This window comes from Melospiza melodia, chromosome 25 (genome assembly GCF_035770615.1).
Source record: "Melospiza melodia melodia isolate bMelMel2 chromosome 25, bMelMel2.pri, whole genome shotgun sequence".
Taxonomy (NCBI): Eukaryota; Metazoa; Chordata; class Aves; order Passeriformes; family Passerellidae; genus Melospiza; species Melospiza melodia.
In genome coordinates this window covers 11,575,333-11,589,693 of record NC_086218.1, presented here as the reverse complement: position 1 = coordinate 11,589,693, position 14,361 = coordinate 11,575,333, and the positions used below count along the sequence as shown (strand labels likewise).

The following is a 14,361-nucleotide window of genomic DNA, read 5'->3' as shown; positions in this document are numbered from 1 at the left end:
CTCTTCGGGCCGGTTCCGCCTAATCCTGGAAAATCCTGGCTGTAAAACCCTTTTATGGTCGAGTTTCGGATTTTTTGGGGGGGAAATCTGGAAGGGCTCCAGAGCGTAAAGGGAGGAGGGCGGATTATCAGTGTAAATATTTGTGTTATGGGTGGGAGTTTGTGTCTTTAACACCTGCGAAACCACATGAAAATGGGGATTAATATTTAAATTAAATTAATTAAATTAATTAAATTAATTAAAAGGAAAATTTAAGTGCTGATGGCAGCAGAGCTCAGGACGAGCAGATTAGGGGACAGTCAAGATCTTTATGACCCACGTAATTAATCCCGCAGTTTCAGAGGGAATTTTTTGTCCCTTTTTTGTGCAATTCCTTTGGAATTTCAAACCCGACGTCGCTGAGGTTTGGATCGGGCAAAGGGAAGAAGATTTCAGCCCTAAAATCTGGGTGAGATTCCCCAAATCCTCCTGGTTTTGGTTCATGAGACACCCCTGTAGAGTTTTATTCTTATTTTTACTTCTCATTAATATTTGGCCATATTATCCAATATTAAAAATAAACCAACCACAGCCATTTTTAAATGATTAAATGAATTTTTAAACGGATTTTTGAACTAAGAAATTGTAATCAATTTATGACTTTTCATTGAGAAAAATCATGATAAAACTCCTAATATTAATTGGACCATTTTAATTTCAACTTGGCTGGATTTTAATTAAAAATAAAAGCAGAAAAACCTCTGCTGAGAGGTCGATTAATGCTGAATTTCCTCTGGCTGCCCTCAGGCTGTAATTACCTCACAATCCCCTTATTTTTTAATTTAATCTTTCGAACGGCAAATTAATTAACTCTTCCTTTATTCCCCAGGAGCTCTTAGAGGAAATCTGGAAAATTCCAGAGCTTGGATTTGGGGTTTGGAGGGGACATGGGGTGACGGGGACATCACGGGGGCCACCTCAGAGCAGGAACTCGTCCCGCAGCCTCGCCCGTGGCTCACCCTGGGTGTAGGAGCCCAATTAATTAACGCTGGCTAATTAATAACCTCGGGGACACTCAGCCCAGGGATTTGTCCCCAACGTTCATTTTTGGGATATTTTTTTTTTTTTTTTTTGAACCCGGATTAAATTACCCTGGTGCAAATTAGGCCCCGCCTGGGCGATAATGACACCCTTGGGACGCTGTAATTTTGGGGTGGATTTTTGGGGCGATTATGCAAATGAGGGGGGGTTTGGTGGCCTGTAACTGTCTGGAATCCCCACCCCAGGGGCCGGGGCTTCGGGAATCCGCCTTGGAAAAGGTCCCTGGGCTCGGGAGCGCTTTCCTGGCACTTGGTGACATTCCCAGGATGAGGCAACAAGGTTCTAGGCACGTACTGGCAATGCTGAACCCCTTTTCCTGCTGGATTTTCCCCAGAAATGCTTCTCCTGAGGCTCCAGGCATGTCCTGGCAGTTCTTATGGAACTGGGGCGGGATTTTTTGGGATTTCAGGTTCTTTTCCATCCCAAACCCTTCCAGAATTCCCTGGGCTTGTTTAGATGGAATTTTAGGGATCGGTCCTTCCCTGCTCCAGGTGATTCCAGATTATTCCATGGATTTCCCATCCCTGGAAGTGCCCAAGGCCAGGTTGGACCCACCTGGGATAGGGGAAGGTCCCTGCCCATGGAACTGGGGTGGAATTTTTGGGATTTCAGGTTCCTTTCCATCCCAAACCATTCCAGGATTCCTTGGGCTGGTTTGGATGGGATTTTATGGATTCCTCATCCCTGGAAGTGCCCAAGGTCAGGCTGGACCCACCTGGGACGGCGGAATTTGTCCCACCTGGATCCTGGGACACTTTTCCAGCCGGGATGTGGACGGGCAGTGGGGTGAGGTCAGCGGGGCTGGAGCCCCAGGACTCCTCACCCCACTCATCCTGTTTGTCCCCGTCTGTCACCTGCCTGTCCCCAATCAGAGCCATCGGGGCCCGGCCGAGGTCCCCACGCCTCGTCTGAGGTCAGTGACACGCAGGACGCGGAGCCCCGGGCGCCACCTCCGACGTCACCCCCGAGACGGCCCTGAATCCCACAGCGGCCTCGGCCCTGAATCAGAAATCCCAAACCAGAAACCACCCCCAGCAAATCCACGGGGATCCGGAATTCCAGAATCCCCTCGGAATTCCCCGGGTCGGGCCCGGATTTGTGGGATTTTGGGGATCCGGAATTCCAAAATTCCCCAGATCGGGGCATCCCGGATTTGTGGGATTTTGGGATGAGTTCTGGTGGGGGATCTCAGCTGTGGACACACCAGGGGAGGGTTGGAAATTCCAAATGTCCCACCCAAAGCAGCCCAGGGAAGGTTGGGAATTCCAAATATCCCACCCAAATCCATCTTTTATAGGATCGAGATTCCAGCCTGGGAATTCCAGGGGAGACACCCCTGAAATGCCCCTCACCCAATCCCCCATCTTTATTTGCTTTTAATTATGAAAATTTTTCATTAATGAGGATTTTCTCTGGAATGAATTCCCGGCCCCTCCCATAGCCATCCCCAGCAGGAATTGGGCAGGAACTGGGCAGGAATGGGGCAGGAACTGGGCAGGAAAGGTTATTTTCATTAATTTGGCACTTTTGGTTATTTTTACCCTGGGTTGGGGTTCAGGCGGTGCCGGAGCCACGCCCGGGGCTCGGAACGGGTTTGGTGAGAGGGGTGGGGAGGGAGGGAGGGAGGGGAAGGGACAGGAATGAGGATGTTGGGATGGGAACCGGGGCTGGGCCGGGGCCAGGGCTGGGAACGGGGCTGGGAACGGGAACGGAGGGTCCTGAGGGGGCTGATCCTGGAGAAAAGGGGGATCCAGAGGGGATTTGGGTTCTGATCCGAGAGAATGGGACAGGACAAGAAGGAACAGCCTCGAGCTGTGCCAGGGTGGGAAATTTGGGAAATTTACTGAGAAAATTATTTTATTTTATTTTATTTTATTTTATTTTATTTTATTTTATTTTATTTTATTTTATTTTATTTTATTTTATTTTATTTTATTTTATTTTATTTTATTTTTTATATATTTTATTTTATATTTTATATAAAATAGTTTATTTTATATTTTATTTTATTTTATTTTATTTTATATTTTATATAAAAATATTTTATTTTATTTTATTTTATTTTATTTTATTTTATTTTATTTTATTTTATTTTATTTTATTTTATTTTATTTTATTTTATTTTAATTTTATATGAAAATAGTTTATTTTATTTTATTTTATTTTATATTTGCCTTGGAAGGGGCTCAGGGAGGGTTGGAGTGGCTCCCCCTGGAAGTGTCCAAGAAATTCCTGGGGATTCCTCGGGCTGACCAAGGGGGGATCGATCCCATCTCGGACTCGGTGATCCCGGAGCTCTTTCCCTGGATGTTCCTGGTGATCCTGGAAGTCTCCTGGATCCGGCAGCGAGCGGCGAAATCTTCTCGCACAGTGCCACCAAGCGGCTCCGGGAGCGGGACCGGGATCCCTGGAATGGCGGGGACACGCGGGGAAACTGAGGCACGCGGAGGGAAAAGCGCTGGGACTCCTCGCGCTTCTCCCAGTGCCGGACTGGGAGCCACTGGGAGTCCCCTAAATGCCTCAGGAAGGTCGATTGAAATACTTTTATATTTTATATCTATAAATATATATATATAATATATTTATATAATATATATAAATATATAGACTATATTTTTATATATTATATATATTTTATATAATTTAAATATATAATATATTTTATATATTATATATATTTTATATATCTTATATTATATATAATATATGTTATGTTTTATTTTATTTTATTTTATTTTATTTTATTTTATTTTATTTTATTTTATTTTATTTTATTTTATATTTTATTTATTACTGCAGCTTTTATCCCTCTTTTTGAAGGTAAAGGTATCCACATTATTACTGGTTTCATCCATCTTTTTCTGGCTTTTCTCCACATTATCCCCTTCCCATCATTCCTTTCCCATTTTTCCCCATTTCCTTCCCTCCTCCCCTCCTGAGAGCTGCAGGAATTCTCCCCAAATTCCGGCCTTTTTTCCCCTTTTTGCCTCATCCTGAAGCAGATTCCTAAACCTTCCCATTCCGCAGGGATTTCCCTCTCCACATCTCAGTGATTAAATAATTGCAATCAAATCCTGTGATTAAATAATTGGAATCAAATCCCTCCTTTTTTCCCCCGAGCTCTTCCCGCTGTCCCAAATCCCCTCTGACATTAAGAGGTGTCAGAAATTCAAATTCCCCTAATCCCGCTTTTTTTTTCCATGTTAATGAGGATATTTCAATAATTGGATTCCAGGGCTGCCCTCGAATTCTCCGGATTTGAATAATCCCACAATTCAAATCAGGGATTCGCATCCCAGACCCGTCCCTTGCTTTGAGACGCTTTTAATAAATCCAGCATTCATTAATGATAATTAAGGAGGAATTAATTAAACCCTTTCTGTGCCTTCCAAGCCCCAAACTCGCAAATATCTTGAATTTTCCTTTCCCGATCCTCCTGGGGAGGGAGGGATTTTTCTGTGCTCCCTTTTGCTCATTTTCCCATTCTTTGGGATATTTTAATCACATTTTTTTTGGGATGTTTTCACCCAATTCCTTGGAATTTTTTAATCCAATTCCTCAGAATATTTTCATCCTATTCCTTGGAATATTTTAATTCAGTTTTTGGGATGTTTATATCCAGTTCCTTGGGATGCTTTCACCCAATTCCTTGGAATGTTTTAATCAATTCCTTGGGATGTTTTCACCCAATTCCTCAGGATATTTTTATCCCATTCCTTGGGATGTTTACATCCAATTCCTTGGAATGTTTTAATCCAATTCCTCAAGATATTTTCATCCCATTCCTTAGGAAATTTTAATCCCATTTTTGGGATATTTACACCTAATTCCTCACGATATTTTCACCCCATTCCCCAGCTGGAATTCCTTCCATCTTTAACCCGAATTTCCCAAAAATTAAGAACCCTACTCTCTCCCTTTTAAATCCTGATGATTATTTTTTAATTTGGAAGCGGATGTGTCACAGCGGTTCGGAAAAAGCTGGAATCTCTCCTAATTCCATGAAAATCGGGATGGGCCTGGATGGAGCTGCTGGGGCAGGGAGGAGGGAGCAGCTGGACACCAGGGCCCTGGAATCCCAGTCTGACCAGTTCCCCCAGTGGCCTGCCCGGGTTCCCAGTGCCATTTCTGGCTGGTGACACGGGGATGGGACCTGGGACAGGCTCTGGTGCTTCCCAAACATTCCCAGGAGTTCCTTTTCTGTCCCTTCTGGATTTTGGAGCTCCCAAACAAAGCCTCCAGGCAAAATTCACCTCTCCCGGGGGTCCTGAGGCGTTCCGAGCCTTTGGCAAACTGGGAGCTGCTGGTTTAACTGGAATTCTCCGTGTCTGGAAGAGCCTCTGGGCGTGGGGGACTCATCCCGGGAAAATGTTTGGATTCCAGGCTGGATTCCAGCTCCCCAAAATAAATTTGGGAGCAGCCCCAGCCCTGGGGGAGCTGCTGGTGGTCCCCAAACTCAGATCCAGCCCAGAACTCCCTAAAAAAATTTTCATCCATGGGGAAGGAGCTCCTCGAGTTTTATTTATGAAGAAAATTTTCTTTCCTCAATATTCAGACAATTTTAATGGGGAAAACCATTAAGAAGAATGATTAAAAATTCAAAACAATAAAACCATGAATGAATTAAGGCAGGCTCTGAATCTCGTTCATCCGTGGGAAGCGAAAAGGCGGCGGGTGATGAAACAGGACCCCGGCTGCAATTCCCACTGGGATCATTTTCCCATTATTTATTGCGCTTTTCGTTGGGCAATCAGACTGACGTGGTAATTAAGAGATGATTGAAAAGCAGCTTTTTTTTTTTTTTTTTTTTTTTTTTAATAATCTCACGTGAAGCAATTTCCTCTCTTTTTGTGGGAAGCTCAGACTCACCCGAGCCGGGCAGGGACCCCCTTTCCTTCATCCCACTGATCCCAAATCCTATTTCTTGCCCCGGAACCAGCTCTGGCAGCGGGAGAGGCAGCGCTCCACGACGCTGGAAGTGAAGGAGTTGAGGCGGAACGGGCTCCGTGAGGACGTTTGGGGTTTGCTGTCCTTGGCGTCTCCGGCGTCCCTGAGTCCCTGGGATTGGGAGGCGCAGGGATCCGTGGAAATCCCGCTTTGGGGTGCGCAGGGATCCGTGGAAATCCCGCTTTGGGGTGCGCAGGGATCCGCGGAAATCCCGCTTTGGGATGAGCAGGTATCCATGGAAATCCCGCTTTGGGACGTGCAGGGATCCGTGGAAATCCCACTTTGGGACTCGCAGGGATCCCCCAGGATCGTGCCCTGGGCCTGGCACGGCTCATCCGTGCCCAACTCCACCACCTCGAGGGTGCAGGGATCCACGGCCGGGAGCTCCTGGTGGAGCTTCTCCAGGTTGTCCAGGCAGCTCCCAGAGGTTTTGGAGACCCCAAGCTCCTCCTGGGGCAGCGAGAAGGTCCCGTCGGAGTCAGGGGGACAAAGCTCCACGGTGAGGATGGATTTCTGCAGCGGGAACCTCATCACACACATCCCGGGGGTCTCGAAGGTGAAGGGTTCCTCTCCAGAGCTCGGGATTTTCACGGGATCGGAATCCGTGGGGAGGGACGGGGAGGTGGCCCCGAGGGGGACCTGAGGGAGGTCGCAGGGACAGGAGGGACAAACGTCCTGGCACGGGCAGGGATCCGCCGGGGAATTCTGCTCCGGGGCCGCCACGGCACAGGGATGGCTCTGGGCAGCCTCTTCCAGGCAGGAACAGGGCGGGCACTGGGAATTCATCTCCCTGCGATGACGGAGAGCTGCAAGAAAAGGAACAATTTCACACCCAATCCCATGAAAAATCAGGGGAAAATCCCTCATTTTTTCACTTTTCTCTTCAAACTCCCAAAATCAGCTTTTCTCATTAAAATCTGCTCTCAGCCGAACAATTCCAACAATTTGCCAGCTTTTTTGGGGGGGACAACAATGGATTTGATTCACGTTTTCAGGTTTATAAATTTCAAATAACTCCCTTCCCTTCCCCAGTTGTTTTTCCTTTCTTCAGTGGTTTTTCCCTTCTCCAGTTGTTTGGAATGGATCCTGGATCTCCTGGCAGGACGGGGTTTAATCCCACTAAATCCACTGCTGGAACAACAGGAATTTTCCAGAACATCCCTGAGAATTCCAGAATTACAGCCAAGGGAAGGATTTTACCCTCTGAAACCTCTATCCCTGAGGAAAGCGAGCACCACAAATCCCCCTTTTTCAACTATCCAGGGAATCTGTTCTGGGAAAGGACAACCAGGATCTGCAGGATCCCAAGGAGACTCACCGGGTCGGGATCTGCAGGATGTTCCTGGTGTGTTCCTGGGATGTTCCTGGTGTGTTCCCGGCCTCCGGAGCCGCGGAGCCCCAGGCACCCGGAGCTCCGCACGGCCTCGCTCCGCCTCTGCCCCGCCAGGGATGATTTGCCTAATTATTTTTAATGGAAAACGCCTATTTCCGTGGCTGCAGCCGGACCTGGAGCTCGGGAATTCACGTGGCCCCGCAGACGCCAGGGAGGAATTTGGGAAATGAGTGGATTCCCGGCCTGGTGACGGGGCAGGTTTTTTGGGATGCTCCAACAGCCTCCAGCCCAGCACCTCGTGAGGACCATTAGGGACAGGATGGGATGTGGGATTCGGGGGATTCTTTTATTTTTAGCCACGTCTTCTGACCTTTTTTCTGTCCTGTTTTTCCACGGGGCCGCTGGAAACTCTTCGCTCACCGCTCGTCTCGTGATGTTTTCTGTCCTCTCCCGAAGTTCTGACTCAAATCCCGTCCCCGTTGTCGTGACGGTGGCGTTGTCCTCGTGTGGCACGAGCAGGCCGGTGACCGGAGGAGTGACCACCACCATTTTCCCTTCATTTTACCCCAAACCTGCTGAATTCCACCCGGCTGGAAATCCATAAACCCAAAAACGTGAATCAAATCTGTTCCCTCCCAAAAAACATTGGAAAATCATTGGGATTGTTGGGCTGAGAACAGATTTGAGCAAGGAAATCTCAAAGGGAGAGCTTGAACAAAAAAAAAAAAAACAAAAAAAGGAGGAAATTTTTCCTGCAGTCAGCAGCAAACTCCCAACCCAAGGGGTCATGAATCCCAAATTTATTTATTTCCAGGAAATAGCAAAAAACCACCACACTGGACAGCAAAATTTGGAGGGAGAAGAGGCAAAACCCTCCTTGGTGTCCTGGTGGAAAACGACCTCGCCTCTGGTGCGAGTCACTCCTGTCCCTGGCTGTGTCACCGGGTGACTTCGGGCTGGGTGGCAGTGAGCAGAGGAGAATCCCAGAGCCTTTGATGTCTCAGGGGAACTGGTTGGGTCTCTCTTCCTTCTTTTCCAGGCTGGGACGGCTTTTCCGCGGGGAGAAAGCGGCGGCTCCAAGCTGTGATGGTTGCGTGAAGTTTGTCACCTTCTCGGGCTGGGTGTGACCTCCTGGCACCAGAAACGGGCACAAAAATCAGCCCAAAGGCCACTGAGATCACAGAGCTCATCCCTCATAACCCTGGGTGTCACCTGGTGGAGCTGGGACACGCGGGAGAGGTCCTGGAAGGTGCTGGAGATCCTGGAAATGTGAAAATTTCCCTGGAGGCCGGCAGGCCAAAATCCCGGCAAATCAAAGAAATCAAATTTGTATTAAAAAGAAAAATCAAAGAATTGTGGCAAAAATGACCACGGCAAGGATTGTCCCCTGGGATGAGGAATGTCCAGGGCTGTGTCCAGGGCTGGAAAATCATGGAAAGAGGGACAGGGAGGAGCTGGAGCCTGTCCAGGGATGGGGATGGAGCTGGAGAAGGGTCTGGAAAATCCTCAGGGATCCAGGAGGAATTTTGGGCTCTTCCAAGGGGAATTTGGGGTCTGATCCCAAGGAACGGGGCCAGGACAAGAGGGAACGGCCTCGAGCTGTGCCAGGGGAGGCTCAGGGTGGGAAATTTGGGAAAATTCCTCCTAGAAAAGGGAAAAGGCCTTGGAAGGGACTCAGGGAGGGTTGGAGTGACCACCCCTGGAGGTGTCCAGGGAATTCCTGGACCACATCTGGAGCTGTGTCCGATTTGGGTCCCACAGCTCAAGACCAACCAAGGCCACCCAGATGTTCCAGTGACCTTGAGGAAAAGGAGAAGTGGGAGATGCTGAAGGATTTGGGGATGATCCTGGGGCCTCTTTGAGCCATCCAAAATATTCATGGAGAGGCTCTTCCAGCTGAGGGATTGAGGGAAAACCGAGCAGATTATCAGGAATAAAGTTCCCAGCAGAAGGAATATTGTAAGAGAACCAAGACCCATCCAGAGTCCCATCCCACCTCCATTCCCCAAATGCTCCAAAACAGATTTTTTTTCCAGAGTTTAATCCTGAGGGGGATTGTTTCCAGGCTGTCTCATCTGCATTTCCCAGTCCGTAGGAAATGCGTGGACGGGGAATTCCTGGCAGTCATGAGAGCCTCACATCCCACCCCGGCGACATTAAAAATTATAACGTCGAGCCAAGTAATTGAAGGATTGGAGCAGAGCAGGTCTGGATTATTAAATATTTGATTTCCATACCCCTGAGGTGTCTCACTTCCGGAGCCACGGACACCAAAATCCTATAAAAGGATTCCTATTGTCCTGCTCCCCAAGCCATTTTTGGTTTCATTTGGTGCTCGCTGGTGGAGAATTGGGTAAGTCCAGCTCGGTTTCCTTGGAAGTCACCTCGTGGTTGGGGTTTGTTTTTTTTTCATTTCGGAGCCATGCAGAAACAAATTAAAAGATTTAAAAGTGTTTCTGCTTGGGGATATTGGGGTTGGGATTCCCCCAGATTTTAATTCCGTCTTCTCCGGGGTTTATTTGCTGCCGGTTTTGCTCTTTTTCCGCCGAGGAGGATGAAATTCTCTCTGTGTCCTCACTGACTTTGCTGCCGTGTTTCACCCAGGGAATTTTTGGCGTTGGGAGAGATCAAAAGGCCAGGCTGGGACTTCAAAGGGGAGGAGTGGGAGGGGTGATAAGGAGTGGAGCCTCTCAGGCTGCCAGGGAAGGCCGCGGTGCCTGGGAGGAAAAATCCAGGTGGGAAGGGCCAGGCAGATTTTGTGGGAAAAGCAACCACGGCAGAGCCTTTCCTTGGGGAGGTTTTCCAGCGTGGAGCCGCCACTGGCATCCTCTGGATGAGGGCAGGGTGTTCTGAAGCCTTTTTGGGTGAAATCACAGTAGAAATGTTAAAGATTCATCCCGAACCAAGGGGAGGTGTGGGCAGGTGGAGGCTTCAGACCTAAAGGAGCCCAAACAATTTTTGCTTCCTGTTTTGAGAGGAAGCTCCTTGAAAACAGCAACAAATTTGTCTAAAACGCTTTCACGTGAAGTCACTTCCTCGCCTCACGGCTGTTTTCCCAATTCAGGATTCGGTGCAAAAAGGATTAATTAATTCAGTGTATAGAACAGCCTGGAATGTTTTCACACCTTTTTTAAATTAAATTTTATCCCTTCCTGCTTCCAGCCTCCCCCTTTCCCCCCAAAGATGCGTCGCGCCACCGGCTGCCCGCTGAGCCAGATCTGCATCCCCCCTCCGGCCGTGCTGGTGAGGAGCTTCCCGGTGAGCTCCAGCCTGGATCCCTGCGGCACCACCGGCACCTTCCCGGGCCTCCCTCGCCGCCGCAGCCCCTGCTGCTACCCCGGCACCACCACCTACGTCAGCCTGGGCAGCCTGGGCAGCCTGGCCCAGGCCACCAAGCCCTGCGGCCTCGTGGCCACCTTGAGTGGCCCCCCGTGTGAGCAGGACGTGGTTGGGTGCTCCACGAGGTTCTGCAGGAACCCCTGCTGCTGCTGCCGGGTGACCGAGAGCTGCAGCAGGAGCCGGGACTGCTGCCAGGAGGTGGCCAAGTGCTCCACGGGCATGTGCCAGGATCTGTGCTGCCAGGAGGTCACCAAGTGTGTCACAACGTGTCAGGATCCGTGCTGCCAGGAGGTCACCAAGTGCACCACCACATGTCAGGATCCCTGTTATAAGGAGGTCACCACGTGCACCACCACATGCCAAGATCCGTGCTGTCAAGAGGTCACCACATGCACAACGACGTGTCAGGATCCGTGCTGCCAGGAGGTCACCAAGTGTGTTACCACGTGTCAAGATCCATGTTATAAGGAGGTCACCAAGTGCACCACCACGTGTCAAGATCCATGCTGTCAAGAAGTGACCAAGTGTGTCACCACATGCCAGGATCCCTGCTGCCAGGAGGTCACCAAGTGTGTCACCACGTGTCAGAATCCATGTTATAAGGAGGTCACCACGTGCACAACGACGTGTCAGGATCCGTGTTATAAGGAGGTCACCAAGTGTGTCACCACGTGTCAGGATCCGTGTTGTAAGGAGGTCACCACATGCACCACAACATGCCAGGATCCGTGTTGTAAGGAGGTGACCACATGCACCACAACATGCCAAGATCCCTGCTGTAAGGAGGTCACCAAGTGTGTCACCACGTGCCAAGATCCGTGTTGCAAAGAAGTGACCAGGTGCACCACCACGTGTGTGGATCCCTGCTGCCAGGAGGTCACCAAGTGTGTCACCACATGTCAGGATCCCTGTTGTAAGGAGGTCACCAAATGCGTCACCACGTGCCAAGATCCCTGCTCCAAGGAGGTGACCACGTGCACCACAACATGTAAGGAGGTCGCCAAGTACACAACCACGTGCCAGGATCCGTGTTGTCGGGAGGTCACCAAGTGTGTCACCACATGCCAGGATCCCTGCTGCAAGGAGGTGACCACATGCGCCACCACATGTGTGGATCCGTGTTGCAAGGAGGTCACCAAGTGTGTCACCACGTGCCAAGATCCGTGTTGCAAGGAAGTGACCACATGTACCACGTGTGTGGACCCGTGCTGCCAGGAGGTCTCCAAGTGTGTCACCAGGTGTGTGGATCCCTGCTGCCAGGAAGTCACCAGGTGTGTCACCACGTGTGTGGACCCGTGTGTCACCACGTGTGTGGACCCGTGTGGCAAGAAGGCCCCCAGGGGCCTGACGCCGTGTTACGAGCCCTGCTGCAAGAAGGTGACCAAGTGGAGCAGCCCGTGGGTGATCCCGTGGTGCAAGAAAGGCTCCAAGTCCAGCGCCAGATGTGGAGACCCCTGCTCCAAGAAGGGGAGCAAGTCCAGCTCCAGATGTGTGGATCCGTGCTACAAGAAGGTGTCCAAGAGCTCCACCCCGTGCCAAGATCCGTGCTGTGTGACCAGGTGTGACCCCAGGTGTGTGGATCCCTGCTGCCAGGAGGTCACCAAGTGTGTCACCAGATGTGTGGATCCGTGTTGCAAGGAGGTCACCAAGTGCACCACCAGATGTGTTGACCCATGCTGCCAGGAGGTCACCAAGCGCATCACCACGTGCCAGGATCCCTGCTGCGTCACCAGACGTGCCACCAGATGTGTTGATCCCTGCTGCCAGGGGGTGGCCAGGTGCCAAGATCCCTGCTGTGCCACCAGATGTGCCACCAGGTGTGTGGACCCCTGCTGCCAGGGAGTGACCTCGTGCCAAAGTTCTTGCTGCCAGGGAGTGACCACCTGCCAAAACCCCTGCTGCCAGGGAGTGACCACCTGCACCACCACCTGCCAGGACCCCTGCTGCCAGGGAGTGACCACCTGTGCCACCACTTGCCAAGATTCCTGCTGCCAGGGAGTGACCACCTGCCAAAACCCCTGCAGCCAGAGAGTGACCACCTGCGCCACCACCTGCCAGGACCCCTGCTGCCAGGGAGTGACCTCGTGCCAAAGTTCTTGCTGCCAGGGAGTGACCACCTGCACCACCACCTGCCAGGACCCTTGCTACCAGGGAGTGACCACCTGCACCACCAGCTGCCAGGACCCTTGCTGCCAGGGAGTGACCACCTGCCAAAACCCCTGCGGCCAGAGAGTGACCACCTGCGCCACCACTTGCCAAGATTCCTGCTGCCAGGGAGTGACCAGGTGCCAAAGCTCCTGCTGCCAAGGAGTGACCACCTGCCAAGGTTCCTGCTGCCAAGGAGTGACCACCTGCCAAAACCCCTGCTGCCAAGGAGCGACCACCTGTCAGGACCCTTGCTGCCAGGGAGTGACCACCTGCACCACCACCTGCCAGGACCCCTGCTGCCAGGGAGTGACCACCTGCACCACCACCTGTCAGGATCCCTGCTGCCAGGGAGTGACCACCTGCCAAAATTCCTGTGGCCAGGGAGTGACCACTTGCCAAAGTTCTTACTGCCAAGGAGTGACCACCTGCACCACAACCTGCCAGGACCCCTGCTGCCAGGGAGTGACCTCATGCCAAAACCAGTGTGGCCAGGGAGTGACAACCTGCGCCACCAGCTGCCAGGGAGTGACCTCGTGCCAAGACCCCTGCTGCCAGGGAGTGCCCACCACGTGCCCAGCCCCGTGCTGTGTCCCCAGCCGTGCCACCTCTCAGTCCCGTGGGGGTGTCCAGGTTGTTACCAGGTGCGCCGACTCCTGTCCCACCACCTGCGTCACCCAGACCTGCCCCGTGTGCGGCCAGCGCTGCTCCGTCTCGGGCTGCCCAAAATTCCGGGCTCGCTGAGGGGCTCCGGGCTGGGATCCCCACGGAATCTCCGGAGGAAGAGTAAATCCTCGTTTTCCTCGCCTTCTGCCCCGTTCCTGCTGTTTTTCACCTCAAGAAAGCGCCGTTCCTCACGGGACGTCACCGAGCGATTTTGTGCCCCCGGGATTGTTCCCCGGGAGAAAGAATCTGAAATTCCCCCTCGCACCGGGAGTGTGATGGAGGAATTCCCCTCTTTGCTCTGTTCTTCCTCCTGATCTTTTTCCTTGAAGAAATAAAAGAAACGATCTTGGACTCAGCCTCGCTCATTTCCTTCGCTTCCTTTTAATTCCTTTCCTAAAACCCCGATTTTTTGTAATAAAAAATTCTTGGGAAGGTCTCACTGAGGCTGTGGAATGGGCACCCAGGGATCATCAAATCCAACTCCTGACCCTGCTCAGGACATCCCAAAATCCCCCTGTGTCCTTGGGAGCATTGTCCTGGAGCTCTGGTGGGTTTGGGATGGTGACCATTCCTTGGGGATCCTGGTGAGTGCTCCCACATTCTGGTGGGAAGATCCTTTTCCCAAAATCCACCCCAATTCCCACCCCTGGCACATCTCCAGCCTTTCCCTCAGTCCTGTCATCCCTGAAATTCCAGATCAATGTGTGAAATCCCAGATCAATGTGTGAAATCCCAGATCAGTGCCTGAAATCCCAGATCAATATCTGATAACCCAGATCAATGTGTGATATCCCAGATCAACATCTGACATCCCAGATCAACATCAGAAATCCCAGCTCAGGTGGGATTTC

General features: G+C 51.0%; 1 protein-coding gene across 1 annotated transcript; it reads left to right on the top strand.

The window, feature by feature from the left end:
• Positions 1–10,543: 10,543 nt before the first annotated feature.
• On the top strand, positions 10,544–13,588 carry LOC134429333 (keratin-associated protein 16-1-like). The gene is made up of 3 exons (XM_063176467.1): positions 10,544–11,982; positions 12,271–12,405; positions 12,445–13,588. The coding sequence occupies exons 1-3, from the start codon at positions 10,544–10,546 to the stop codon at positions 13,586–13,588; spliced, it is 2,718 nt and encodes a 905-aa protein (XP_063032537.1).
• The last annotated feature ends 773 nt before the right edge of the window (positions 13,589–14,361 follow it).